The sequence below is a fragment of the Aotus nancymaae genome, unplaced genomic scaffold, assembly GCF_030222135.1.
Source record: "Aotus nancymaae isolate 86718 unplaced genomic scaffold, 86718_ANA_hifiasm-v0.15.2.pri h1tg000002l, whole genome shotgun sequence".
Lineage (NCBI taxonomy): Eukaryota > Metazoa > Chordata > Mammalia > Primates > Aotidae > Aotus > Aotus nancymaae.
The window spans coordinates 35695095-35720498 of NW_026988413.1; the positions used below are offsets into that span (position 1 = coordinate 35695095).

General features: G+C 38.9%; 1 protein-coding gene across 1 annotated transcript in view; it reads left to right on the forward strand.

Annotated features, from left to right (window-relative positions):
* The first annotated feature begins 524 nt into the window (after nucleotides 1-524).
* Nucleotides 525-25404, forward strand: part of TSPAN12 (tetraspanin 12) — a 78674-nt gene continuing 53794 nt past the window's right edge. Inside the window, exons 1-4 of the mRNA XM_012474088.2 lie at nucleotides 525-846; nucleotides 1807-1942; nucleotides 18769-18851; nucleotides 19977-20112. Coding sequence (XP_012329511.1) covers nucleotides 1877-1942; nucleotides 18769-18851; nucleotides 19977-20112 — 285 coding nt within the window. The 5' untranslated portion in view covers nucleotides 525-846; nucleotides 1807-1876. The remainder of the gene's footprint in view (nucleotides 847-1806; nucleotides 1943-18768; nucleotides 18852-19976; nucleotides 20113-25404) is intronic.

Consider the following 25404-nt stretch of genomic DNA (forward strand, 5'->3'; position numbering starts at 1 on the left):
AAATTTTGGAAAGTTTGAGTTACTTTTAAGAGTTAAAAATGTTCTTTCCTCTTCTGCATGTCATACTGGACACGATTACTCCGATGTTTCCATAAATGCTGTTAGTGCAGTATGAAAGTGGGAAATAACTTTTTTTTTTCAATCAAGGAGGGCAACAAAGCAATAAGAAAGATCATAGGGCACCATGTTAATAACAAATCACAGGAGGTGGCTCCGTAAAGGTTGTGAAAACTGGTTTCCCATTGCAGGAATTGGGTTGGGCCACCCCTTCGCCCCCCTTCTCAAACACAAATATTTTCATATAATAAAAGCCTGTTTCTCTATGCTTATAACCCAGCCTCTATTCCTTCGACACCACCATTTTAAAGGGATTTACTGCACGGGCTTCTCCCAAGTTCCTGGGTATTATCTTCTTCTGGACCCTGTCCTGCAGAGGTGAGGCGTCCTTTTGGGGACTCTCGCTGGGTGAGAGGGACAAGAAACACCCACTAGGACCCAACCCCGGCAGCCAGCGGCTCGAGCATGCGCTGAGAGTTTGTGCAGCTGGCTCAGGCTGCCGCCGCTGCCTCGTCCGGACTTGGAGAGGACTTGGGAGGGACAGCGGCGCTGGGAGGTGGCTTAGCGGAGACTTTCCAGCAACTGCTGCCCAGGACTTTTTTTTTTTTTCTTTTTCCCAGGAGGCGGCGACGGCGGCGGCGGGGGGAGAGGAAGAGAAAGAAGCGTCTCCAGCTGAAGCCAATGCAGCCCTCTGACTCTCCGCGAAGAGGGTCCCTGCCCAGATGAGCCCCCGCCGTGCGTCCCCGACTATCCCCGGGCGGGCGTGGGGCGCGGGGCCCAGCGCCGACGGTAAGTGGTCGCACGTCTGTCGCCTTTCCTGCCCGTGTCCCGCCAGTCCGCCGGCGGCTGCCCTCCACGCTGTGTGCTAAACTACTTAAGGGCTCGCTCTGGGGCTCCCTGCCGCAGGCGGCGTTTCCTCCCGCGCCCTGCCGGGGGCGCGCGGACGCGGTGGGCTCGGTGGCCGTGCTCGCTTTGTGCTCCGCTGACGGCTTGGAGCGCGGAGTCGCGACTGCGGTCGGAGGAAAGGGGTGTATGAATGACTAACCCGGCGTCTGCACAGCTGCACCGGCCTTAATTCCCCGACGCCCCCTCCCCGCCCCCCGCCCCCCGCCCCTGTCCCAGGCTAATCCATCATTCTGGGGCCAAAAACATCATTTCTCACGTTCTTCCAGAGAAACCCTAGTCGCTGGGCGGAATTCCGGCTCCGCGCTGCGCCCCCTCCAGTCCCTTGCATTCACACCCGAGCTGCGGGTCAGGGTATGGGGTGGGGAGTTGTGGTGCCCGGGAAAGACCTAACTAGAAGGGCGCTCTTGCTTTCGCGCTCGCCGATGGTGCCTGTGACGTCTCCGGGGTAGGGGCAGTGTGGTTTCTAACCTTCAGGACAGTTCCCAGCAGAGGTGTCCCCGAGGAGGGGCGTGAAGTGAGGGAGGTTTTCAAGAGCGTCTCATCAGAATGCACAGGGCCCCGCCGCGTGTCCCCTGAGAACTTGAGTTTACTGTGCGCCTCCATTCATCCGGATAGGTGCTCTTTTCTTTTCCCAGCAGGTGTTATCTGAAGCCGGTTTGGAACTTTTGGGAGTTTAGTTACTATTATGACTTTAACAAATGATTTTTGATGAGGCGAGGTCTCGAATGCACTGGGCTTAGGGACCCTTTAGACCCTGCTGAGGACTGGCGGAGGAGGGACGCGCAGACGGTGGGGAGCGTATTGGTGAGATGTCCCCTGTCTTCTCTCCCCCGCCCCCTGCAGATCGCTGCAGTTTTGCCCTTGGGAGTAGGATGTGGTGAAAGGATGGGGCTTCTCCCTTTCGAGGCTCACAATGGCCAGAGAAGATTCCGTAAAGTGTCTGCGCTGCCTGCTCTATGCCCTCAATCTGCTCTTTTGGGTAAGTCTGTTTCACTGCACCAACAGGTGGGGACGGCTGGCTCTGGTTTTCTGCAACCACAGGATAATGCGCCAAAGGGCACGGCTAAGCATTAATTAATTACATGGGATAACACCCTCTATTTTTCAGAGAAGTAAAATTTGACCTTCTTAAAATGCCTTTGATCTAGCTCAAGTTTCATTTGTAATTAGAACAAAGAAATCCACCCATGGATACTACTGGCAGTAAAATTAGACTTGAAGTTAAACTAGGGATATAAATAAATGCACGTGCTTGTACTCATAGATAAGACAATTATGACATACTACTTAGGGAACCGCTTGTTTGTGGGAATTTTAGATAACTGTGCAAGCCATAAATTGTTTATTTACATCAGCGTCGCCTGTAAAATCTGGTTGGACCAAGTCTTAATATTTTTTCCTCTGTGTGTAGGGGGCAGAGGGGAGGGGGTGGAATTCACACTTAGATAACCTATCATTCTACTCAACCTAAAAGGTTGAGTAGATTTGTCTAGGGAATTCCATACGGTCTAAAGAGTGATTTTTATGTAACTAATTCTAAGTTGGCAAAGTTTAAGGAATTGTGTGTATGCTTTTGGAAAATCCCATAACCATTTAAGGAAATAAAATACATAAAATATAAAAAGCTCATGGAAATTTTTATGCCCTATGAGTTAATGACTTTTTATGCTTTAAATTTTCATAAAGTATGACTAATAATCATATTATTACTTATAAACTTAGGAAAATTTATTAATTTAAACTATGAATGTTGCTTCAGGAGACTGCCATTCCAAGCAAATTGTTTTTTCCGTTTTTTTATGTTCTATCAATAATTTTACTCAAAAATTTCTGCTACAAATTTTATTGTGCAATTTATTTATGTGGCTGACTAGCTGGCATGCTGATTGGCTGGCATTGCCCAGCCTTTTTTTCACAGGGCTATTACATGTGGTCTCTAGAAGATGACATTTTGGTTGAACTGCACCTTATAGATGGCGCCATTTTAAAGGACAAATTAAGTCTTCAGTGAGTAATCTGAAAATATGTAAAATGGCAGCATTGCTTTTCTCAGAATTAAAGCATTAATTTCTAAAAATTAAAGCATTGGGTAGGTAAATTCACCATTTGGAAATGTAAAATCACAAATTGATCTTATTGTAGTTTATACTTCTTAAATGTTCCATTTTAAAGTGAATCATTAAATTACCTGGATCATTAGAAGTTATTAAGATTTTAAACTTCATTTCTTTAAAATGTATGATAATTATCTCTCCTGTTTACTAGTTTTTCACTTTTCTACATTGTGCTTTTTAATTATAGAATCATTACATTCTACTTCTAAAAGGAGCTTTAAAGATGGCCTGGTTGAACTTCCTTCCTTTGTGAGTGAGGAAATTAAGTACAGATTAAGTGACTTGCCAAAGATCAAATAGTCCAATGGTGGCAGTGCCAGGAACAGAACTCAGCTTTCTTGCCCCTAGACAGTGCCTTTAACTTGACTCTTACTGAGTTTCAAACCTTAGAATTACTAAGATTTTTATTGTTGTTCAATAAAGAATAAAGCTTTGAAAATTTTCTTAATACTTTATATTGTATGGGGGGAAAAAACCAAATCATTTAACAAAAGTATTACTCTTCTTGGAAATGAAATTTGCCTAAAAGCACCTATTCTTTAAACTCTTCCAGAGCTCTTCGTGTCCCAGAGAATGTAAACATTATTTCTTTGTTGTTATCCTATACTTAAACCTTCTTTCTATCTTTGTGTGCAGGGGTGTGTGTGTGTGTGTGTGTGTGTGTGTGTGTGTGTTCTGATTTATTGATTTATTTGGATTCCTTCCGTCTTTCTCCAGCCCTCCTCTTCTCCCAATATCACCTATGCTTCAACAAGATAATCCAGGTTAACCACCTTGTATACATTTTTCTGTATTTTGTTTCATACAAAGATAGATTTACTCATACCTGTCCATGACAAATATTCACTAATATACATATACATGCTTGATTTTTTTGTTGTTAGTTTCTCATTTGAGTTGACTCATAGGAGTAGAATTGCTATGTCAGAAAATATGTGATAATAACAACAAAAACAAAAGTAGCCAACCTATCTAACTAACATACAAAGCTAATGGTTCTTACTGTGTGTGCCAGGCACATTTAGTGTCTGTTTCCTAGCCTGTAAAATAGGAATCATAGTTCCTTATTTTTTAGCGTTTTTGTGAGAAGGGTTAGAGTTAACATATGTAAAGCGCTTAGAACAGTGGCACATAATAAGTGCTATCCATGCAATAGCAGTATTGCAATTATTCCTGTAACTACTACTACTACAATAATGATGGTGTTTTAGCAGATTACCAGGAGGTGGATTGCTACTATCATTGTGGTACTAATCATAGTAATTGTTATTATTATGATTAATACTGCTACTGTTGCTACCACTATTACAATTCCTTTGACCCAGCAATCTTGTTCTGGGAATCTGTTCCCTAGAAATAAAAGCAGTAATTATCCCATTATATGTACAAAAATATTTGTTGCCATCTTCTTAGTAATTTGGCACTTCTAAATTTTTGCCAATCTGAGTCACTTAAAGTATGTCATTATTACTTTATTTTGTACCTACCCCACTAGCAGTGAGCATGAGCATCATTTTATATGTATTTTTCATATATATCATTTCATTTCATTTCATATTCACTATTTCATATTTATCATTTAGATTTGCCCTATATTTTTTGTTAATTTCATTTATGGTATCTGTTTCTATATAATAAACACACTTTTCTATATTCTTTGTAATATAATTTTTTTCTTTTCTTTTCTTTTTTTTTTTTTGAGATGAAGTCTCACTCTGTCACCCAGGCTGGCATGCAGTGGCACGATCTCGGCTCACTGCAACCTCCACCTTCTGGGTTCAAGCAATTCTCCTGCCTCAGCCTCCTGAGTAGCTGGGACTACAGGTGTGCACCACTGCACCTGGGCTAATTTTTGTAATTTTTAGAAGAGACAGGGTTTTACCATATTGGCCAGACTGGTCTCCAACTCCTGACCTCGTGATCTGCCTGCCTTGGCCTCCCAAAGTGCTGAGATTATAAATGTGAGCCACTGCGCCTGGCCTGTAATATAATTTTATACAGGATTTTATATGTGTAAATATAAATATATTACATATAAAAATAAATACAAATATATGTATAAATATAAATTGTGTGTTTATATATATATATATCTGCATTTCTTGTCATGGTTAAGGTTTATTTTTTAGAATGTTCTTTAAGATTATTTTATCCAATTAAAAATATCTGTTGGGATTTTTGATTGAATAGTATGGAATGTATAATATGCTAATTTTAGGGAAACTGATTTTACCTTTTCAGTGTTAAGGCAATGTTTGCAGATCCTATCATTACCAAGTCAGAAGCCGTTTTCAGCCTTGTGCTGGAGACATTCCTGGCAATTCTTAACATTACTCTCATCTGATTCTCGTAATAGACTCGTAAAATGTTTTCTTAGTTTCTCTCTCTCTCTTTTTTTTTTAAGTAAAGCAAGTGGTACTCAGAGCAGTTAAATAACTTGCTAGTAAGTAGCAGAACAGGAATTGAAAGTCCAGTTTTGTTTTTTATCCAAGTATAGTAGAAGTTATATTGCTGGAAACGGTGAATTTATTTGCATGAGGGAATTCAAGTAAACATCCTCAGTAGGAAGGGATTAGCTGTCCACCTGCTCCTTCCAAGTTCTCTAGAACAGTGCCACTAAAACCTCAGTGTGCATGCACATCACCTGGAGATCATGTTAAAATGCAGATTTGGATTTAGTATGTTGTGAGTTCTACCTGAGAGTGCACTTCTAACAAGCTCCTCTGTGATGCCGATGCTGCTGGTCTGAGCATCACACCCTGAGGAGCAAAGCTTTAATACTAGCTTTTGGTTCTCATTGGAATTACAAGTAGAACAAAGCAGTGTAGCATATGAACCCCAGTTCTTAAACCAGACTGCACATTCTAACTATGGAGAGGGAGATTGTTCTTCTCTCTGGTTTGCAAGATTGACAAACTTGTCCCATTACCCATGAGGTCAAAAACCTATAGGCTTTTCCTCTGCACTGGCATTTTAAGTAGTCTTAGTTTTTTTAAAATCTGTTTTTACTATATTGGTACCTTTTTACCTTTTCTACCTCACTAGGATTTTAGGGAAAAGAAAAATAAATCTTAATCACGAAAACACTGGGAACCCATACAATTTTGTTCTATTCTGGGAGTCAAAAATCAAACTGAGAGGTGTTTCTTTGTTTGTTTTTAAGTTTAAAGTATATCTTGAGTATTTTTCTTAAAATATAAGGCATAGATGTGTTTTAAGTGTAAGCTATAGATGTGTCTTAGAGGAAACAATCCACACAAAATTGTTCTACTTGTAATTCCAATGAGAACCAAAAGCTAGTATTAAAGCCTTGCTCCTCAGGGTGTGATGCTCAGACCAGCAGCATCGGCATCACAGAGGAGCTTGTTAGAAGTGCACTCTCAGGTAGAACTCACAACATACTAAATCCAAATCTGCATTTTAACATGATCTCCAGGTGATGTGCATGCACACTGAGGTTTTAGTGGCACTGTTCTAGAGAACTTGGAAGGAGCAGGTGGACAGCTAATCCCTTCCTACTGAGGATGTTTACTTGAATTCCCTCATGCAAATAAATTCAAGATCACACATGCTCTGCATTCTCTTTATTGTATGGATCCAGTCACCTTGATTTGCTGTCTGATGAGTGTCTTTTCCACATTATGTATAGGCCAGATTCTAGTACTGCTGTACTTGGGTTGGCACAAAATTATTGGGCCTTCTAGATTTGTCATGAGTGTTGTGGGTTCATGATGGGAAAGAGCATACAGGAGATGGTGTGGGTAGGTGAACTGTCCGAGGGTTCTTTTGAGACCATGATTCACCTTCTGTCCATGGTGGAGCAAGGACGTGGGTTATCTTTACTTCAGATTTATATACTTTTATTACTATTAAAATTTAAATGGCATATTATTTAAAGAAATGCGAGCTTGCCACCATTTTAAAAACAGCTTTGCTAGCTTTTTGGTCATTTGTCTTTCTTAGATGGTAATTTTCTATCATTACAAATATAGATAAATATGGTTTGCCTTGAAAATTCCTGAAATTGGCAAACATTTAAAATTCATCAAGTATGTATTTGTTTCTAATTTTCTAAATGTATAATATCCCACCTGTAGTTTTTTTTTTTTTTTTTTGTTGAGACGGAGTTTCGCTCCTGTTACCCAGGCTGGAGTGCAATGGTGCGATTTCGGCTCACCGCAACCTCCGCCTCCTGGGTTCAGGCAATTCTCCTGCCTCAGCCTCCCGAGTAGCTGGGATTACAGGCACGCGCCACTATGCCCAGCTAATTTTTGTATTTTTAGTAGAGACGGGGTTTCACCATGTTGACCATGATGGTCTCGATCTCTTGACCTCGTGATCCACCCGCCACCTGTAGTTTTAAACTCCTGTATCTCACCTTTATATAAGAGCCATTGTTTTTTACTTAACATTACTAAAGATAATAACAATACAGAAGAACTACCCTGATTAAATATGAGAAGTAACTTATAAAAGAAAGTCTAAAAAGTGGACAGGAAATTTAGTTTATGCTTCTGGGATATATGTGCAGAAGATGAAATGACAGAAGGCTCAATGCTCTGTTTCTTTTTCTCTGGCCATCCGTATTGAACCTTAGGTGTTTGAGCCATACAGAATCTGAAGAGTTAGATTCCTGGGAAGTAGAAGTTTGAATTCACAGGAAGGACATTTATGAATCATATTAAAATGCGACATTTTAAATTGGTGTCCCCAACTTTAGGCTATGAATGGTATTCACATATTTTTGAACTGTTCCTAAGGAATAGTGGAAAGCCTTCCAACAATATTTGTGGTCATTTAAAGTAAATTTTAACCATAAAAACTTCCTTTAGTTGGCCGGGCGCGGTGTCTCATGCCTGTAATCCTAGCACTTTGGGAGGCCAAGGTGGGTGGATGGCCTGAGGCCAGTTCGAGGCCAGCCTGGCCAAAATGGCGAAAACCCATCTCTACCAAAATACAAAAATTACCAGGGCGTGGGTGGGGGTCACTGAGGCAGGAGAATTGCTTGAACTGGGAGGTAGAGTTTGCAGTGAGCCAAGGTTGTGCCACTGCACTCCAGCCTGGGCAACAGAGCAAGACTTTGTCTAAGCATATATATATATATATATTCCTTTAGTCTCAAAGCAAAGCTGCTCCACTTTTTTATATATACATTGCAGCTCAGTTGACCAAAATGACTTGAGCCACTACACACTTCTTAAGGAATGTTTTTTTGAGGAGAAGAACATGGAAGATTCTTTGCAGCACATTCTGCTGTATGCCGAGCAATAGGCTCCTTCCTCATTGACTCCACTCGGAATAAACCTGAGCTGGATGATGGGGAAGTGGAGTTTACTGCAGTTAGACTGCACAGAAACTATCATGTAGAATGAGGCATTTTATCTTCTTTTACCTGTAGTGACTATAGGATGCTCATATAGTGACTATAGGATCATGTAGTGACTATAGGATGATCCCTACAGGTAAAAGATCATAGTGAAGAAAAGGGGATATTTCTGCCAAGAATTATTACCAAACAACAGAGGCTTATAGTGGGTCTCTTCTGGTCAGATCAGAATGCATGGTCACCCTATCTATAGGAAAACATGATGGTCTAAAAAACCTGTCAGAACAGCTCCAGAGTGCTATTGATTTATTCAGCTCTAATGAATTGATGTTCATTTGGAAATGATACCCACCAGTAATCTCCGGACTGTATTTCAGCCATCATTTAAATTACCTATACTTTCACAACTTCAGCAAATAGTGTTACCTGTTTGCTGTCTTTCCTTCTGTCCATTCTCTGGTAGAGGGAAGCTGGGAAGGCACAGACTCACAAAAAGGCAGAAAAGAGCAGGCCTGGCAACATCAAACAGACATGTGGCTTACCTGGTGCTCCAGACTCCAAATAATCAAGGCTTGATCTTACTTTTACATTGTAACAAATAGCAATTGAAAGGTTAAGTGTGGTGGCTGTTGCCTGTAACCTCAGCACTTGGGAGGCCAAGGCAGGAAGATCAGAGTTCCAGGTGCAGTGAGTTATGATCATCCCTGGGAGACAGAAAAAACACCAAAAAAATTTAAATCCTTTTTTGAAAGAAGGAAAGCTTCTAGTCCAATTTCTCCATTTTCAAGATTAGCCAATAAAAATTATGAAAGTTTGAATTATTTCTCTGAGTTCTTTTTCATACAGACAAAGCTGTAACTAAGATTCAGATCTCTCTTTTACGTTCCTTTCTTTGCTAACAAGTTTGATTTGAAAAGTTTAGGTAGGTGGTTTTAGCCATTATTCTTGAACAGAAATTATTTGTGTCACTCTCATCTTATGTGGGACTCTATGTTACAGATGGCAGATAGTTAAAAGATAGAAAGGCCTGTTTCCTGACTGTGACCTTACTATTTTATGGAAATTATAGGTACACCTTTCATAATAAATTTAGGAAATGTGCATGCACATACAATTCTGATTCAGAAAAATACTTGATTTAAGACTCATTTTTATATAATTAGATTCAAACAAAAGCAATGTCCCCAACACTGCAAATTTTATATTTCTAAATACTTGTTGAAAGCTAGCATTTTCTAAGTATTTTGCAAGAGAGATTGTGACAAATGTCCTGCCAAATAATATATTAAATATGTTTCTATCAAGTAACACTTGTTTTAGTTTTTCAAGTAACATGTTGCAATACTGGAGAAAACATTAGGAACTATAAAGCCTAGCTACATTTGATAAATATAATGTTCCTAATAATTTAGCCAACATGAGTGACATTTGAAAGATTATTTTCATAGTTAATTTGGAAAATTAGCAGAAAATAACATTATTAGCAAGGAGTCCTGAATTGCTTACGTAAGTTGCGCTTCTAGATTTAATAATATCAGGTTTAGTGATTGAATTGACTTAGTCTCATTTTAATTCCGTTTCTTGCTATGGGTGTGCACTATATTTGTTTTTATTGTTATTTTCTCAAACCCAGTGAGTAATGAAACTCATTGAGGAATGAAACTATTCTTAGACATTTAATGTGGCTGGAATCAATGCCTTGAGAAAAAGCTGTTTTATTCCCAGGGTTGCTTGTTTACTATAGAATAAGGCTTGGTGTTATTATTTATTTTGACTAATGTTCTGTGCACAGCTGCAATGTTTGGATATGCTCCTATGGAAAAACAACCACTAGGACAGGGTATAATACGAAGTTTTAGTTTCAAGAACTTTTGAGAACACTTTAGCCAGCTTCTAATCTGATATATAAATCTTTGATGTTGTTGTTCAGTAATCATCTTTCTACTGGAAAACTTCCAGTGATAGAGAGCTCAGTTCTGGTTAAAGCATCTTCTAATTTGGTTAAAAATCTCTAACAGTTAGCTTATCTAGCAGGTTGAAACCATCCCCTTTAATTTCATTATTTTCTCTTTCACTCACCTAACATATATTAGGCCCCACTACTGAGCCTGGTACTTTTCTATGTTATGGGGAGATAAGCAATGTTCTGTGCCCTCTACTGGGATGAGATGGATGAACAGAAACAAGAACAATAGGATAACTGCTTTATGAGGTCTGTGCAAAGAGCATTAAGAGGGAAAAGATCTGTAGGTAAGTGGGGAGCTGGGAGAGAATCTTTACACTTATTGCCCTTGAAGGAGAAGTAGATGTTGCTCAGCACATGAGAACAGGAAAGCTGGGGCAGGATGGTATTCCAGGCAGAAGGCACCGCAGGAGTGAAGACGGATAGGCACTGGGAGGTCTGCATGGTGCATTTTGGAGATGTGCAAGCAATTTTGTTGTTGTCCATATATAGGATGTGTATCGGGAAGGGCTGGCAGGAAGTATGGTTTAAGAAAAAGGTTAAGGGGTAGCTGTAGAGGGCCTGGTGTGCCCTGCTCAAGAGTTTAAACTTTTTTCTCTCAGAGTTAGTCGAGGGAAGACGAAGTAAATGGTAGTTGAAGGAGAACTGTAATGAGTAGCTATAAGCAGAAGAACTTGATCTATGCTCTATAAAGTAACTAAAGGGTGAATTGGAGGTAGGATCTATGAGCTGAAGAATTCTATTATAAAGTGATTATAATTGCATAGCAAGAGAGGATGAAGGCCTGAACTAGCCAGTTGTGGCAGGAAAGGGAGAGGACTTCACCCGACGCCTTGCCAGTACAATTTGAAGGACTTGAGACTAATTAGATATACAGCTGAGGAAAAGGGAGAGGTTCAGCCTCCCTGCCAAGTTACCAGTTCATATGATTGAAGGATTGATTATACCATTTACAAGAAAAACAATGGGAGGGACATGCAAGTTTTGAGAGAAATGGAGGTAAGTTCAGCGTTAGAGATGTTGAAATTGACCGTGATAGTCTGATAGGTAGCTATATTACAGAGCTTCCTCTCTTGTCCATCTGGTAGACCTTCAAACAGCTCAATATTCCATTTCTGAATTGGTTTAGGAGTAGTCTTATCTTTTAGACGGACTGAGAAAGATTAAGAGAAAACCCTTAAGTCAAAAGTGACTTGCAAAAATTATAAGTAATGTATATGAGTCTCACTCTTTTTTTTTTTTTTTGTCATATAGATCTATGAAGTAGGACTTAATTTTATATCATTTTATCCGTGAGAAACCTGAGGCATAGGAAAGATCAGGGTGTATGTCATATAGCCAAAAGGCAGTAGAGCTAGAATTCCTAGCTGAAATTCAAAATTCAATGGCTTCTCATTGTCATGATGATGAAGCCCATATACCTTCAAATGGCTTCCAAGACTCTGTGCAATCTCAATCCTGCCTGATTTTTCCTTCTCACCATGTGCCACTTTTCCTTACCATGTCATGTTGCCTTCCCTTGTGGGGCTTTTGCTTTTTCTGACCAGAGGTTCTTTTCAACCCTCTTCTTCCTGAGTATTTTGATAATTATCCTTTAGATCTTAGCTCTCTTAGAGAAGTTCCTTTGACCCTATGGAATAGGTCAGGGCCTTCAAAAGAAATTCTTACAGAAACTTGTACTATTTCTTCTCAGTGCCTGTTACAGTTCTCAATTACATATTTATATTTCTGATGAGTTGATTAACCTGTGTCTTCTTCACTTAGTTAATTGCACCACAGAGGTAGTGTCTGTTACTCTTCATCAACGTATCCCTAACACATAGCACAGTGCCTAGCAAAGAGTGGGTCACCAATATTTAATTTTTGAATGGAAGAATGACTTCAAAGCCAGGCTTTTAATCATCCTGCCATATAAGAAATGTCTTGGAATATACCATTTAAAAGATATACACTTTTTTTTGTTGTTAGAAATGGAAGAACTAGCTTTAGTAACTACACTGATAATGAATTTTACACTATGAAGTATGAAGTAATGTATTGACATGACTAAGAGCTATGTTATTGAAAATTGGCTAAACAGCCTATAGAGCCAGTAAAGAAGAGAGAAACCAACAGCAGTCATTACTCTGAAGAGTGATAAAGAGAGGTTTTTGTAACTGTAAAATAATTTTAGATAATGAAATAAAGTAACACATGATATGGTTTGGATTTGTGTCCCTGCCCAAATCTCATGTCGAATGTTGGATGAGGGGCCTGGTGGGAGGTGATTGGAGCATGGGGACGGACTTCTCCCTTGCTGTTCTCATGACAGAGAGTGAGTTCTCAAGAGATCTGGTTGTTTATAAGTGTGTAGCACCTCCCCCTGCTCTCTCTTACTCCTGCTCTGGCCATGTAAGATGTACCTGCTTCCCCTTCCATCATGTTTGAAAGTTTCCTGAGGCCTTCCCAGCCATGCTTCCTGCACATCCAGTGGGAACTGTAAGCCAATTAAACCTCTGCCCTTTATAAATTACCCAGTTTCAGTTATTACTTTATGGCAGTGCTAGAATCGACTAATATAGAAAATTGGTATCATGAGCAGGACATTGCTATAAACATACCTACATAGTTAAAGTGACTTTGTAACTCAGTAACAGGCAGAAATTTGAACAGTTTGGAGGGCTCAGAAGAAGACAGGAATATGAGGGAAAGTTTGGAACTTCCTAGAGACTCGTTAAATTGTTTTGATCAAAATACTGATAGCGATATGGACAATGAAATCCAGGCTGAGGTGATCTCAGATGGAGATAAGGAACTTATTGGGAACTGAGTAAAGGTCACTCTTGCTATGCTTTAGCAAAGAGACTTGTGGCATTGTGCCCTTGCTCTAGGTATCTGTGGAACTTTGAACTTGAAAGTGATGATTTAGGGCAATCTGACAGAACAAATTTTTTTTTTTTTTTTTTTTTTTGAGACAGCCCAACCTCTGCCTCCCAGGTTCAAGCAATTCTCCTGCCTCAGCCTCCCAAGTAGCTGGGACTACAGGTGCGCACCACCATGCCCAGCTAATTTTTGTATTTTTAGTAGAGACGGGGTTTCACCATGTTGGCCAGGATGGTCTCGATCTCTTGACATTGTGATCCACCCGCCTCGGCCATCCAAAGTGCTGGGATTACAGGTGTGAGCCACCGTGCCTGGCCGACAGAACAGATTTCTAAGCAGCAAAGTGTTTAAGATTTGCCCTGGTTGCTTCTAAAAGTATATGGTGATATACGTAAGTAATGTTCTGAAACTGGAACTTATATTTAAAAGGGAAGAAGATCATACAAGGTTAGAAAATTTGCAGCCTGACAATGTGGTAGAAAAGAAAAACTAATTTTCTGGAAAGGAATTCAAGCTGGCTGCAGAAATTTGTATAAGCAAAGAGGAGCTGAATATTAATATCCAAGACAATGAAGAAAATGCCTCAAAGGCATTTCAGAGACCTTCACAGCAGACCCTCCCGTCGCAGGCCTGAAGACCTAGGAGGAAAGAATGATTTTGTGAACCAGGCCCAGAGTCCCACAGCCCTATTCAACCTTGGGACACTGTTCTCTGTGATCCAGCTGCTTCAGCTTTAGCTGTGGGTTAAAGGGGCCCAGGTACATCTCAGTCTGCTGCTCCAGAGGGTGCAAGCCATAAGCCTTGGCAGCTTCCTCGTGGTTTTAAGTCTGTGGGTGCATAGAGGGTAACAGTTGAAGCTTGGGAGCCTCTACCTAGATTTCAGAGGATGTATAGAAATGGCTGGATATCCAGGCAAAAGTCTGCTGCAGGGGCAGAGCCCTCATGCAGAATCTCTACTAGGGGAATGCAGAAGGGAAATGTGGGGTTTGAGCCCCAACACAGAGTCCCCACTGGGGCACTGCCTAGTGGAGCTGTGTGAAGAGGGCCACTTTCCTTCAGACCGCAGAACAACAGACCCACTGACAACTTGCACTGTGTGCCTAGAAAAGCTGCAGGCACTCAATGGCAGCCTGGGAAAGAAAACAACCACAGGGACTGTACCTTGCAGAACCATAGGGGTGGAGCTGCCCAAGGCATTGGAGCCCACCTCTTGCATCAGTGTTGCCTGGATGTGAGACATGGAATTAAAGAGATTATTTTGGAGCTCTACAATTTAACGACTGCCCTCCTGGGTTTGGGACTTGCATGGGGCCTGTAGCCCCTTTGTTTTGGCCAATTTCTCCCTTTTGGAGTGGGAATATTTAGTGAATGCCTTACCCCATTGTATCTTGGAAGTAACCAAGTAAGTTTTGATTTTACAGTCTCATAGGCAAAAGGGACTTCCCTTGTGTCAAGTGAGACTTTGGACTGTGGAGTTTTGAGCTAATGCTGGAATGAAGTAAGACTTTGGGGGGACTGTTGGGAAGGCAGGATTATTTATATTTTAGAATGTGAAAAGAACCTGAGATTTGGGAGGGGCCAGGGGTTGAATGATATGGTTTGGATTTGTGTACCCACCCAAATCTCGTGTCGAATTGTGATCCCCAGTGTTGTGGGAGGATCCTGGTGGGAGATGATTGGATCATGGGGACGGACTTTCTCCTTGCTGTTCTTGTAGTAAGTGAGTTCTCATGAGATCTGATTGGTTGAAAATGGGTAGCACCTTCCTCTGCTCTCTCCTCCTCCTGCTTCGGCCATGTAAGATGTGCCTGCTTCCCCTTCCACTGTGATTAAGTTTCCTAAGGCCTCCCCAGACATGCTTCTTGTACAGTCTGAGGAACCATGAGCTAATTAAACCTCTTTTCTTCATAAATTACCCAGTTTCAGATGTTTATAATAGTGTGAGAATGGACTAATACACCACATTAATAGACTTTTCTGTCCTGGTGATACTTAAAAGGTGTGCAAAGACCCACAGATAGCCAGGTAGAGGAAGAACACATGCCCACAGATTTCATCAAAGAGCTAGTAGTTCTCTGCTAGCTCCATGTGTTTTAATATGTTCTGCTGTCAATTAGGTATGCTAAGTCCAACAGATTAGGAGATGGCTGCTATTAAGAAGACAGTTTATTGTATTCATAAATCCCAAGACATGGAGTACACATCTTATTATAGGAGACCAAAAAGGGAAACATTAGGGTCAGTCACAAGGCAGAAAGAGAGATGGGGACCATGGGCAAGTTGTATACCATGGTTTCCATGGGAAGGAATGGGTGAGGCAGGTAAGTGGGTTTAGGATTGGCCAGTTTGAACAATTGGCCTTGGAGTGATTAAGGCAGGTGTATAGTGGCCCCTAAGTGGGAGAGCCCCATAAGGAGGTAATTAGGAGTGTGGATTCTGGATTGCATGGTTTGTATTTGAAAGGTGCACCCCTGGGAGAACATCTCCTCTTGAGAATGGAGCAAGCAACGAGGGAGGCAGCAGGCCAAGGCAAGGTGACTCAGGCACATTTTAAGGTTCTCCAGAGCAGGATGTATCTGGCATATGCATGCAGAACAGATGTTAATGCATCAAAAGAAGCCAGAAACATGGCTAATTCACTGCGGCTGACCCACTCGTAACTTTTATGAAGTTTACAATCTGTTCATTTCCAACAGAAATGAGAATAATAACTGGCCTAATTGTACCCTTGACTGTGGTCCCAGAGTTCTTAACCTATCTTATAGGCCATTGACTTTTTTGGCAGTCTCATAAACCTGCTAGCCAATTGTCAGAATATTAATCCATATTAATTAATATTAATATTAATCTGTATTTTAACCCACAAAACAAAATGTATTGGCTTACAAAGGAAATTAATTATGTTGAAATACACTTGTATTTATAGGTTAAGAACCGTTGAATCCCCATTCATCAAAGAAAGTCGTTCAGACATTTAGGCTGAACCTGACTGCTACAGGAGACCCACTGCCCTTCTTTCTAAAAAGGAATTCTACATGCCATCTTTTCACCCTCTGTGAACATACCATGCCCATTTCTAAACTTGGGAGACAGCTCTGAAGCCCAGCAGGTCGAATTTGAATCCCAGCTCTATCACTCAGGAGCTGAGAGACCTTCAGCAGAATATTTTTATAATTATCTTCTTTGTATAATTATTGCCTGTGTTCCCCAAGAGGTTCCAAGAAGGCCTGGATCTTATTTCTCTTATTTATTGTCAGTCTCTGAATCTTGCCCAATCCCAGGCACATAGTAATTGTTGAGTAAATATTTGTAATGAATGATGGAAGTGTGACTTCACTAGCTGATTTTCCAAGCAGATAGCCATAATTTACTGTTCAAGAGCTGTAGAGGTCCTCACATTCTGTTTACCTTGGGAACTTTCATGCAGGCCACCACTTGAGTTAGTGCAGACTCATTTCTACCTTCTATATATTCATTATATCAGCATTTAAAGCTAAAGCTATAGCACGTAATGGTAACTGATGTTCATTACGGTGCTAGAAATTATTAAAAATCAGGGTAACTTCAATTTTACGTTGTACTTAAGAAGATAGGTATACATTTCAAAAAGATTTCCAACAAAATAGGAGAGACATTCAGAACTTAGGGGTTAATAAATGCAGCTTTTTGAAAAGCTTCCCAAGAGGACTTCTTCTCAACTTGTTTTAGTGTGTTTCTTTTCATTTTTAAATTATAAAAAAAGTTAAAACATATACCAAAGTAGAAAAACACAGCATAATTAATCCCCAATTATTCATTACCCAGTTTCAACAGTTATCAACATGCCCTTCTCTACTTCCCACCTAACTTCTACTGGTCATGATTAATTATTAAACCATATCCCATTCATCATTATGTTTCATTTTTTTCTTACAAGTATAGCTATCTAATATATTTTATTTAAAATTACTTCAGTATATAGCTCTAGAAAATAAAGACCTTTTAAAAAATAAACTTAATCTATTATCATACCTAAAATAATTAAGTAGTTTTTTTTTAATATTTCCAAACCTTCATTCAGGGTTAAACTTTCCTCATTTGTGTCATAAATGCTTTTATGTACTTGATTTGTTTGAATCAGTATCCAAACCAGGTTAATATATTGCATAGGGTAATCTATTAAATCTATTTTAATCTATATGAGTTTCTCCTTCTCTCCTTTTTGTTTTTACTTGCCAGATTTTTTTTTTTAATTCAAGAAAAAAGATCATTTGTCCTGTAAAGTTTCTCATATGCTTGATTTTGCTAATTGCTTCCCGTCGTGACATTTCACATGTTTAAATCTATTTCATGTATTTTCTATCAACTAATAGTGTGGGAGGCTTGATCAGATTCAAGTTCGACTTTCTGGTGAAAATACTTCATAAGAATTTCTGTGTGCTTCTGACCACAACATGTTGGGAGACACATTATGCCTAGTTGTCTATTTTTGTGACACTAAGAGTAACCAGTGGGGTCTGGATCATCCACCTGCTCTCTCCATTGTGACTTCCCAGCAGTCTTTCATTTAATGTAGTGGTTCTCAGCCCTGCCTACCTGTTAGAATATCTGTGAAGCTGTTACACATTTCTGGTGCCCAAGCCCCACTCCCTAGAATTAGTCCAGGGTAGACCTGTGCTCAGTAATGTTTTTGAGTCTTAAGTGATTCTAATGTGTAGACAAGATTGAGAACCAATGACCTGATAAATTTGCAGCCATTGAGGATCTTTTTTTCTAGAGATCCATTATTTCAGATAGGGTTGTTAAATGGTGATGCTCTAGAATGCTTTCTGCAAATATTAGCAGAAATTCTTCCATAAAAACTTTCATCAAGTCCTTGTTTCTTCATTTAGTTTGTACAGGAAAAGTAGGATAAATAGAAATGATAGATTCTTGTCAGTTTTCTGAATAATGAGTTGCATATTCAACTTTCTACAAAGATGACCAGAGAATTGTGTTCATTATGAGTTTATATACTTTAGCACATACATGTGTTAGTATGAGTTTATATACTTTAGGACTTCAGGTATGTTTTAAAGGATTGCATTTAATATATTACTATTACTATCATTTTAATGCTTAAATTGTTTGAATTTCAGCCAATAAAAGTCATTTGAAATTAGAACCTGTGACTTTTTTTGACAATATTTAATTGTTCAGTAATAGTATTTAATTGCTTCCTTGCCTTTAAGAATGACAATGTGTTTTAGACGCATCTTCTATATTTGATAATTTAGTTGTTCTGTGGCCTCCTCATCTTGTGCAATTTCTGTCCTGAATGTGGGATCAGCCGCTTAATAGTCTAGTTTTCTATATCCCATTTAGGTGGTATTCTATTTGATGCCTATGACATGATTACAAAATGGAATGGCTGATATTTATAGTAATAGTAAATTTCAAGAAGTAGCAAATGGTAATTGGGAAAGATCTTATGTAACAAAATCCTTAATTTTTCTATTATTAATCCTGCAGCAAATGTTACATAAATCCTTGGTAACCAGTTTGTACTTTTTTCTTCCCAGTTGATGTCCATCAGTGTGTTGGCAGTTTCTGCTTGGATGAGGGACTACCTAAATAATGTTCTGACCTTAACTGCAGAAACAAGGTATACTTTATAATTATTGATTGAATTTTTTCATGCTGATTTTAAATAACTTTGCTCTTAGCTGTTTATATGGTAGTGCTCTTCCTTGATCTTTTGGAAAAGTTTTTCCTGCCCATAGCAACCTTGTCACAGATACTTTTATCCTCCAGAGTTCTCCTTAAGGTGTGCCTTTGGTCCTAAATGGGATCAGGTGGCAGCATGTTTATACAGACATTTCTGGATATGGTAATACCAGTTGCCTGTCTTCCTGGCTGTGTGTGTGTCAGCCATGTCATATGTGTGTGTAAAAAACCAGCATAGTTACTTTTTCTAAGAAAATTACTGTCAGCTTCTTACCTTCATATTCTTAGGTTAATGAAAACCAGACATCACAATGATTTTTTTTTCTCAAATTTTAAGGGTTGATGTACTAACATCACAGGGGACAAATTAGTTTTTACTCCTTCATCTTTAAATGGAGATTGTATTATGATATATGACATCTGAATTGTGGTAAGGATTAAATGAAAAACATTTTTGCGAAGTCCTTAAGACAAAGGAACTTAGCTTAATAATGGTTAATTTGTATCATTAGTTCTGGTTTTGGTTAATGAATTTTTCATTGGGTTCTAGCAAAAATCACTTCTACCTTTTCCTTTCTTTTAATGTAGATTGATTTCCCTTTGCATAGCAAGCAGTCTTTCACATTGTTGGGGAGGATCAGTTGTCAGGGAGTAGAAACATAGTGCACATGGGGTCAAAGATTAGAGAAAAGGAAGGAGATTCCTCTCAGCTGGGAAATAGCAAAGGATCCCATGTGGTTTACTTAGGCTAAGGCGTCAGAGATAATAACAGATGAACTTTTTATCAAGATCCCCTATATTGTATATTAAATGAATTGGGGTAGGAAAGCTATCAGTTGTATTAAAAAAAGACAAACACTGCAAAACCCAAAATAAAGCAGGCAAGCAAGTAAACATAGAAACAATAGCACAGTGATTTTGAAAATAACAATACAGTCACTAGTTTTGAGACATGATGATTTAAAGAATTATTAACACAAATCACAATTGTGTCTTGTACTAGGTCTTGGGTGCCTTTTGATTATATTTTATTGCTAATACGGCATTATTTTTCTTCTTTCAGGGTAGAGGAAGCAGTCATTTTGACTTACTTTCCTGTGGTTCATCCGGTCATGATTGCTGTTTGCTGTTTCCTTATCATTGTGGGGATGTTAGGATATTGTGGAACGGTGAAAAGAAATCTGTTACTTCTTGCATGGGTATGATGTTATATTTTCTCTTTGTTACAGTTAAATAGATTAACCAGTAATGTATTATTTTTAACCAGTTCACAAGATTAGGGAGCAGTGATACCAGTAACAACATCCTATAAGAAGGGAAGCTTTCTTTTCACAAGTGATTGTTTGAATACATGTATTTGCTGTACTCAGATGATGAGGTATGGAAATATATATAAGTAATTTAATTATTTCACTCCAGCTAAGTGTTGACATTTTCATTTTAAAGTGTGAGTTCTTTCTAGTGTCCTTGTCCTTATTAGCACTCAAAAAGGCCCCTTGGGACTGGAACTAAGAAGTCATAATAATCTTAGTTTTTTTGGTTTTAACTCTGAGAGTTGCACTAGGTACTTTTAAAATTAGTTTCACCATTCAAATTCTGTGATTAGTCTTTTAATTCAAAAATTCGCAAACATTTTTAATATTAAAAAATTGAGTTGATTAAAAATACTGTTTATATAGATATTTTGCTTAATGTGTGAAATATATACTAGTGGCACCAGGTAGTGAGATTGCTAACATATAATTGCAGACATATAAGGCTGGAAAACTAATTCATTGAGTGTATGCTTTCTTTGTAGTAGGTCTCAGCCCTAGCTGTGCTTTAATTTCACATAAGGAACTTAAACAGTTTGAATGGTGTACTGGTGAGCTGGATCACTGGGCAGAAAAAATGCTCAGATTCGTAGCATTTGAGGATTTCTGTGGGGTAAATTCTCCCAGCATGGTCAATTTTAAGTTACCAACGTGAAATCACTGCATGTGGAGCTGGGGACAGATGAGCATAAATTAGCTCCAGGAGCCAGCTCCCACACACTCGTGCTTGACTGGCTCCCATGCCAAGCCAATTAAAACAGAATCTTAGTGTGAAGTTAGACTAAAGCTTTGAATTTCACAGTATAACCTGTGTTAATGTATTACTTAGCTTCTTGGAGGATAACTGTTCGGGTTGAATATTGGAAAACACAAAATGCTGTAGAGAATAAACCATGCTCAGAGATGGGGAAACATCTCTACTGCTTTACTTCTCTTCATATGCATATACAGGGAAAGGGAAAATGGTGGAAAATTTTGGGATCTTATTTTGCAATTTTAGGTATTTGGGCAATAATTTAAACATGAACAAAAGGACTTACTTTACATGAACATTCTATAATTTGACTACAGTATAATGTATTTCAAGCTATATGTAAAAAGTCTCAGAATTCTTTTTTAAAACGCAGTCTTATGATGATGTCTCACTTGTGTAACCAATTAAAGTCTGCCTGCCATTTCCTCCCTCCTCCCTACGTTTATTCTGAGCAGTCCCTATGCAATGGGATGCGGGAGGGAGGCAGGGCAAGTAGGGTCAGGTATTTCATGGAACCACAAAGGCTTTGGAAACACATTTTGAAAACTCTTTATGTATTCCCTTAGGCTGCTTAAATTCTAGTAAAGCAGATTGACAAACAACAAAGTATTGCAGCCTACTACTTGAAGTAGGGTGAATCTTAGACTTGTGAATGAGAGTCCAGTTTGTGATACTGGAAAGAGCATTATAATGCAAAAGTGGCATGGAGGACTAAGGTCTTAAAAGTCACCAATTCACTCATTCATTCATTCTCCAAACACTTACTGAGCATATATACCATGAATTTTTGCCATCTGACCTATCTTTATGAGATAAGACCTCTAATAGGGTTTGGGTTTGTACTGGGTGCTCTGAAGCCTGAGAGGAAGAACTCAGCCCGAAAGGGTCAGTGCCACCCTCTGGGAGGATGGTGAGCATAGATTGATTTGCCTTTTCCATCCCCACTTTGCTTCCTGAATGTGCTCTTTTTTTTACAAAGCGTCTTTTTACGCTTTGCTGTTTCATATGTCCCTAGGTGACATCTACCACTTGGTTCCTCCTTCCTGTCGATTGCCTTTGGCAGTTCATTCCCCATTCTCTTTGGGCTGCCTGTCTTCTCATGGCACGTTTCTAGTCCTTACTCTGTCTAGACCCAACACAGCTTCCCCCTTGCTAAAGAATAATCTATGGTCTCAACTCCCATGTATCTGTCGCTCACAACCAATTTGCATCTGGTCTATTTCTCAGGAAATTTCTTTTTCACCTTCCTTCTCACCTCCTCCTCCTCTAAACAACTGCCAAGTCCTCTCAGTTCAGATTCTACAATCTTGGGAACTGATCCTCTCTTCTATTCTCCTTTGGGATGCCCAAGTTGAGGCTCTCCTAACTTCCTGCTCAGACAGGTGCAGAGCCCCCAACTCATCTTTCTGCCTCTGTTGTCATCTCCGAATCTACTCAAAACCAGTGCTGCCAGGTTACTCTTATGTGACTGCCAACACATTACTTCTCCATTTTGAGACCTTGAGAGACTATTTATTGGGTAATGAAGTATATACCAACACCACAAATGTGCACCAAGCCCTTCTACAATCAAGCCTTTATCTGCCAATTTTTGCTTTCTTATCTACTTTATTATTCTCTGGTTCTCTATTTTCTGACCCCTGAACAAACTTTCTTGCTTCATTCTTCTCTACTTTTATTCTTGCTGTCTTCTTAGCCAGAAATTTCTTCTCAGTTCTTTCGTTTAAATATTACTAGCTCATGAAGACTTATCTGAAGTGCTACCTCTTTAAATAATAAGAATGATAAGGATGATAATTGAAGTAGTTAACATTTCTTGAGTACTTACAGTACCAGATACTGTAGAGTTTTACCTGATTTTTTTTTAAATGAAGAGTTGTTGTACATGAGTTAATCTATTTTATCCTCTCTGCTAAGTATAAAATTGGACTAAAACTTTGAATTACTCTTATTATTCAGTAAATGTAGATCAGGAAATGAGGCATAGAGAGATAAAATGACTTGCCTAAGTCTACACAGCTAGTAAAGAGGTGATCTAATATTCAGACTACAGCAATCTAGTTCCAATATTTGTAACAATTTTGCCATTTTACTCTATAATAGCTGATTTTTTCCTAAGTGTTTCCAAATGTGTCCTGTAAAGTATAAAACATTTTCATCTTAACCTGACAACAATTATCTGAAGTAGGTAATTATTAAATGAGGTTCAGAGAGGTCATTAATGTGCCTAAAGTCATTCTGCAATAAGGGTTGGAGCTTGGATTCAGACCTCAGCATCCCTGATTGTGAAGCCCATTCTCACTGGGCCTTTACTGATGTCTCTAATAGACTTTTCTCAACTTTTGAAGTCTAGTATATTTCCCTTATTATAAACTTCCTTTTCTTTTTAATAATCAGCCCAGACTACCAGACTACAAAAAATTTAGTAATATGAACCATTCACCTTGCTCATTACTTTAATAAGTGTTCGTTAAATCGTCAAATAACAGACAACAAATTAGAATAATGAAAGTAGGAATGACCAGCACATCAGATTAAAGATGTGGCCTGAAAGGCAGTGATGAGAGTGAGATTTTAAAAGAGGAACTTGGCTGGCTGTTAGACAGGATTAGATTACAAGGTGAATGGCTCATGGCGGGTGGGCGGTAAAATAGTGCAGAATGTGACATAATGTAAGGTCTTCGGCAAATATTTGCAAAGCAACTCACAGATGTTTTGTGTGTGCCCTTTAGCCTTTTATCCTAATTAAAAACAATTTTTTAAGGAAGTTTCTTACTTTTATTTTGGATGTAAATGTTTAAACAAGCAGAATGCATTCATCCAACTTGTCCATTTCCCTGTATTCAAAGTCTTGTTTTACTTTTAAGACCGTAAAACAGATTAGTGTGAGAAAGCTATTTTTCAAAAGACAATTGGTATCTTAGAGAGCTGCCATATCTCTTGAATGATTATTCAAAAAAAAAAAGATCTGGCAGCTGGGCTGTTGTGCTGTTCAAGGAAAAGTAAAAATGTCATTATTCAACAGACTGATCAAGAAAAAGTGAGCGAGCCTCCCTCAAAACAGGTCTTTATAACCACCCTCCCCCCAGCCCTCACCAAAAAGCAACAGAAAACCTCTACAAGCTAAGAAGCCACCTATTGGAAAATATTTCTGAGAAACCTTGGTCGTGAATTTCATCCTTCTTTTGAATGATAGATTAATAGATGTAAGTTGTTAAAACACCCTAATTAAAGGTTCCCAAATAAAATACAAGATGCCCAATTAAATTCAATTTCAGATAAATAATGAATAATATTTTAGCATGAGTATGTCCCATGCAGTGTTTAGAATATACATATACTAAAACATTATTCATTGAAATTTAAATTGAAATGTACATCCTATATTTTTATTTGCTTTATCTGGCTAACGTACTTTCATTAGATTTGTTCTTAGTAAGTGTCAAACTGTCATAGAACAGAAATTTTTATGTATTTATATGAGGAGATTAAGAAAATGAAATTATAATTATAATGGGAAAACAAGCCAAAAATGACTAAGAGAGGAAACTGGAATATGCCAGGCCTTTCTCAGTAATTTCAGTAGTGGAAATTTCTTCTCTCTTTAAAGGAGAAATTGAAGCTAAATTGAAATTGGTTTTAAGCCTGAGATAGGTACTTCCCAAGGCTTTAGCCGCAGACTAAATGAAATTCATTTGTTATTGCAGTTCTACCTTGCTATTAACACAGGCATTAGGAAAGCGGTGCCAGCTCAGGGGGAATGTAAACAGATTGAACAGACATGTTTATGATGTTGACAGCAGCTGAATGTCACCATCAGGAGATCATCATTTGTCAGGATGCAATGCAAATATGTGCTCAACTGCCAGCAAAGCACAAGTAGTCAGAAATTAAGTTGGACATACCTTACGTATTTAATACGAATGAATCATTTTTAAAGAAGTGCTTTTTTTTCAATGTTGTTTTTCCAGAGACTTTGCATGTAACTATTGATTGCATGTTTGCATTTTTAAAACTTTCTATAATATAGAGTGATTGAACCAGATCTGAATGCTTTCCTTAGTGGAAATAAAGTTGATTTTTTTTTTTTTTTTTTTTTTTTTTTTGAGACAGAGTCTTGCTCTGTTGCCCAAGCTGGAGTACAATGCCAGGGTGTTGGCTTACTGCAACCTTTGCCTCCTAGGTTCAAGTGATTCTCCTGCCTCAGCCTCTGGAGTAGCTGGGATTACAGGCACCCGCCACCACACCCAGCTTATTTTTGTATTTTTAGTAGAGACGGGGTTTCACCATGCTGACTAGACTGGTCTCGAACTCCTGACCTCATGGTCTGCCCACCTTGGCCTCCCAAAGTGTTAAGATTACAGGCGTAAGCCACCGCACTCGGCCATCAAGTTTATTTTTAATGGCCATGGAGAAACTCCCCC